Here is a 4984-nt window from a genome sequence, read left to right as displayed (position 1 = left end):
GTCTGCTGCAATGGAAATCTCGTGGTCGTAGATATCCCGTGAGCCCTGCAGGAAGATGGGAAATACCAGGATTTCCTCCATTCCAGCAGCCCTGAGCACACAGAAGTGACTGCCCAGCTGATCTGGTGGTGCCTGTGAGACCTCCTGGCCGTCATCCCGCCTTGACCCTGGGCACAGGACAAAGGTACCGGCACAGGTGAAAGGCTGTGTGGGACCTGGGAGCTGGAAATCCCGCCGGGCTGGGACTATCCATCGAAACTGGCACCTCACCGAGCACTGCTGCCCTGCAGGCTCACTAGCCAAAACACACTGGCTGCTGAGCACCCAGCGGTGGGCAAAAGGGGCAGGACACAAACGCGATGAAGCACAACCCATCCTTCCGGGCTCGTCTCCCGCAGCACTGGGGGTTGCACTCCTCTTCCTCTCTCACAGCCTTGGGGATGCTAGCAGGGAACTTGCTGGGCTGGAAAGTGGGAAGGATCAAAGCTAAGCCTGCACATCACTGTCTAATCTGAGAAGCATTTTCATGCCCAAAGGCCTCCCGTTCCTCTGGAAACAACGCCCGAGTTGCATGCTGCAGGTGCTGGTATTAGGGTACTGCCGGCCCTAAGGCCAAAGGGAGGGTAAATTAACAACCGCACAGCGTCGTCAGGGCAGCAGCCTGCACACACCTCCTGCAGAGAGGGGCCGGGACGCCTCTCACCGACACTTTGAAGGGTCTGTGTCTCACGTCCAAGTGTGGCTGCACTGTCCCATCCTACTGCTCTGCCCAACAACATTTTATTTCCCAGATCCTTCTCCTCCAAGCCCAGTTACAAAGAGGTGAGACTGAAACGCTGCTGCAGTACAGCCTGCCTCCGCACCAGCTACCGCCCTGCTCTGCAACCTGCCTTTTTTTCCCCCTCCCCGTTTTGACCTGGGTATTTGGTGCTGCGCTGACTGGCTGGCACTCCAGGCCCTGATCTCAGCTGTCCACGCAAGGGCTCAGTGTGTTGTCTCAGAAGCGCCAACAGAAGACAGCTAAGAAATGTCAGTCCATCACCAGGGTCTGCTACTTCTACACCTCTGTAACCTTCCCGAGGGACGAGGAGAGACTGCAACTCCCCCGTTACACAAAAAGGAAGAGCTAATACTCATGACTGGATGTGACTGTTCACGACACGCTGGGATCACACGTCCTCAGTTGAGGTCTGTGTGATTCAGCCCTGTCCCACCTTGTAGGCTGCACGCAGCCCATGATGCGTAGAGACAAATTCCATTGCCATGTCTCCAGACCACCATGTTGGTCCCAACAAACCCATGGATCATCCCATGGGTCCCCAGGCTTTCTTCCCCTGCACCGTGCCCCTCCACGGAGTTCATCTCCCCACGCGTACCTGCCCTGCAAGGTTGAAGTATGCATGGTTTGTCAGGTTGATGGGTGTCGTCTTGCTGGTCTGGGCGCGGTAGTTGATGGACAGCTCCCCACCGTTGAGCGTGTAGGTCACCCAGACTTTCAGGTCACCGGGGTAGCCTTCTTCACCGTCGGGGCTGAGCCGGAAGAAGCAGACGCCGTTCGGGAGGACCTGGGGGCTCCAGAGAACCTGCAAGCAACATGCTGTTGGTGGGACAATCATGGAAAACACCCTGCCCTTCTCTCCTGCCCCAGACTGGGCTGAACCCAGGGCCAAAAACTACTCAGGGAATGATATATTGAAACAGTTTTTTTTTCCATCATTTTTCCTGCTCTTACTGCTAGAAGGACTAAAACCCAACATCCCCTTGTGGAAAAGAAAAAGGGGAGTGAGAGCAAACACAAGCCCCAACGTGCTCTTGGTCAGCCAGGGCCAGCAGCAGGGAACAAGTTTTCCAATGAGCAGCTAAACGAACAAGGCCGTTTGTTCTGATGGGGGTCTGTCCCAGCCTGTGGTACTCAATGCATAAGAGGGTCCCCGCATTTTAATTTTTGCCCTGCACCCAGCCTTATTCTCCCTCCCATGGATCTCCTGGCGTGCAGCATCACCTCAACAAGCTGCTGCCCTTCCCTCGGCTAACTCGGGCTGGCTTCTGGGACAATGTAAACACACACCGGGAGCCCCTGCTTGGGGGCAGGTCAGACACAGCCTGTTTGACCCCAGCTGGACCTGAGGCTAAGCAGATGTCTCAGCCCCTTGCAGGATGGATGTGCGACAACAGGCGAGGTGCCCAGTCTGGAGCTTTGCATCTACCCAAGGAACAGTAACTGCCTAATCAAAGAGGCCAGCTCCAGGGGCAGGGGCCAGAAAGCGCTTTTGAGACGACCCCTTTCATGACCCATGCAAAGATCACAAGCTTGGCACTTGTCAAAAGCCAACATTTTCACCAAACACAGGAACTGTGGGTGCCAAATGTGGTAACCAGGCTGCAGAGCAGGTCCTGCTGCACTGAGTGCAGTTGGACTGCAGCTCCCATTGCTGTGGGACACTGTGGTTTTATGTATGAGCTTCTATTTAAGTTCTTCAAAGTGATGGAAAAGCAGTAACCATACATATATCACTAATTTTTAAAGCTAAGGGGGCTATTTTTTAAAGTCACCCTATCTCCCAGCAGCGTGGTCAGATTATCGCCTCCACCCAAGTGCGGCTGCAATCTTCCTCGTCATCAGACCACGCGCTGACTGCAGCACTGAGGTCTGCAAGATCAGGGAAAAACACCAAGATGGCCAAGATAGCCACAGCCAAGAGCCAGTGAGCCTTGGTTTTGTTAGGGCTGACCACAGGGCTCCGCACAGCGACCGCTCCGTGGCTGGAGGGGTCTCGAGCAGGTGCTGAAACGTGCCCTGTGGGCCGGAGGACACAAAGCCCTGGCTGGAGGTGTTGTTGGCCTTGCCCCCACCAAGTGGGTACACTTTCAGCAGGGAAAGGGAAGAGGCAGGAGAAGAGACTGTGTCCCACATCTACAGAAGACAGCCTGGAAACCCCGGGTGCAAAGGGGTGCATGTTTTCAGCTGGAGCTCACAGGGGTTCAGGGTGTACAGAGAACCTTCAAACCCTCTCGGAGGGTGCAACAGCCAAGTCGCTCCTGTACTCCCTTTCTTCTAAGGCTGCTGAGGAATGTTTGATCTCAATCTGATGCTAGTTCACACAGTGCTGCCCAGAAGTGAGCTTTTTTTCCAGACACTCTGACTTTTGCCCTGTCAGCCTGGATGTCCTTTCATGAAACATTAACCCAGGAAAGCAGCTGCACCAGCAGTCACACACATTCCTCTGGGGAAACCGTGGATCATCGACTTGCTGGTTACAAACGCGTTTGATCCAACAAAGCCCAAGACTTCAAGAAAGCAGTGCCTTCTGAGCCTGCTATGCAGTCAGCAGTCATCAGCCAGGCTTCCAAGAGAGGAGATGCTCTGCTGCCCTTACCACTTGCAATACACGGGGGACTTCAGCAGCAGCTCTCGAGAGAAAACAGGAAGGGTTGAGTGCCGTGGGGACAGGAAAAGGTTATTTTATCTCGGAAGGTCACAGGGAAGGGCTGGGGTGGGAACACAGAGGTGCTGGGGCATTCTGAAGGCCTGACCTAGTCACCCGCTGCTGTAAGCCAGAGCAAGAGCCTGGGCTATGCTGTCGCTGGGATGAAAGCAGCACTGAAGGGGGGGGTAAGGCAGTAACTGCACGGAACCCGCAGCACCCTGCTCTTCCTGTACGTGGGAGTGTTGAAGCGCTCAAAAGCAAGCAGCAACATTTCTGCAAACTCAGGACTCTCTGACATTGGGAGGAGCTATGGGCAGGTAAGAGCCCTGAAACCACGGGCAAAAATGAGCCTGCGTGGATCACTGCTCTCCAGGAAACTTTCTTTGGGCACTAGGACACCTAGAGTACCCACGCTGGGGCGGTGTGGCTGTCACCCTGAGAGCCTCCATCGTGCATGAGACTGGGTGCTCACCACCATGTCCCAGCCCAGGCTCTGTGGGAGCAGCACCTTGTCCCAGGACAACCCCGTTGGAACTGGGCTCAGGAGGCCTCAGGGATTCAGTAATGCACAGCAACCCTCTGGATGGCATCCAAGGATGACATAAGTGAGTCCTGCTAAGCCACCCAGCTGACCCTGCAGTTCACGGGGTCTCACTCCTCCCCATTCCTGCACTCACAGCACTTGTTGGGATTCAACTCAATAACCACCAGAAAGCCCTATGGTGTTGGGAGTGGAGACATCATATCCTCCTGCCACAACCCCACAGGCTGTGTCGGAGGATGCGGGGATCCACCCATCTGATTTTCACCTTGTCAAACCCCCTGGCTCCTCCGTGCAGGCTGTTGGGCCCGTTGTTGAGGAACAGCTGGTAGTCCTTCCCGTCCACGGTGAACCTCCCCATCGCAATCCTGTTGGCAACACGCCCCACGACAGCGCCAAAGAAGGGGTGCTTCCTCACGTAACCTGGCCAGAGAAACAGGTTAAATGGAAGGACTGGGACAGGATGGGTGGTCTCCAGGTGGGCTTATGGACTCCGAGGTGTCTCCCTCCGCTTCCTCCCAGTACTAAATAGGTGAGTACAGTCCCAGTGTCCCGCAGGACACACAGCCAGGCACGTCTGTGGTTACAGCAGCCTGAGGGGATCTTGTATTCTTTGCAGATAGGCAGACAAGGCCGCTGCCGCTGCCAGTCAACGCGTGACAGAGCCACCCCCTCTGAGGGGGCACGCAGCATCCCTGTGTCCCACCCACCACCGAGCCCAGGGCAGGCAGCAGGAGCTGTGTTTCTTCAGCCCGCGATTTGGAGGGGACCTTTAGGAGCAGACCCACGGGAAAACACTGGTTAAATCGCCTGATTGTTTTTTTAAAGAAAGGAACGCTGACCTACCTTCCAAGGTGTCAAAGCCTAGGACGACGTCTGAGAACACCCCATCCCTGCCTTTCGTCTCCAGGGCGGCAATGATGCACCCCAAGGACAGGATCTCCACTTTCAGACTGGCTGACTCCAGCACGAACTTCTCCACCAGCCCTCCTCCCTCCTCCTGCGGCATCTGCCC

At 55.6% G+C, this 4984-nt stretch overlaps 1 protein-coding gene across 1 annotated transcript; it reads right to left on the bottom strand.

Annotated features, from left to right (window-relative positions):
- Window positions 1–6: 6 nt before the first annotated feature.
- GALM (galactose mutarotase (aldose 1-epimerase)) lies at window positions 7–4978 on the bottom strand (the record flags this gene model as incomplete). The annotated part of the gene is made up of 4 exons (XM_010150927.1): window positions 4816–4978; window positions 4238–4392; window positions 1377–1583; window positions 7–45 (listed from the first exon to the last, which is right to left on the bottom strand). Coding segments are annotated over exons 1-4 (564 nt in total), but the record flags the coding sequence as incomplete, so codon positions are not given.
- Window positions 4979–4984: the final 6 nt, after the last annotated feature.

Source organism: Eurypyga helias, unplaced genomic scaffold (assembly GCF_000690775.1).
Source record: "Eurypyga helias isolate BGI_N326 unplaced genomic scaffold, ASM69077v1 scaffold49100, whole genome shotgun sequence".
Taxonomy (NCBI): domain Eukaryota; kingdom Metazoa; phylum Chordata; class Aves; order Eurypygiformes; family Eurypygidae; genus Eurypyga; species Eurypyga helias.
The sequence above is the reverse complement of the archived record's forward strand: the minus strand, read 5'-3'. Positions and strand labels throughout refer to the sequence as shown.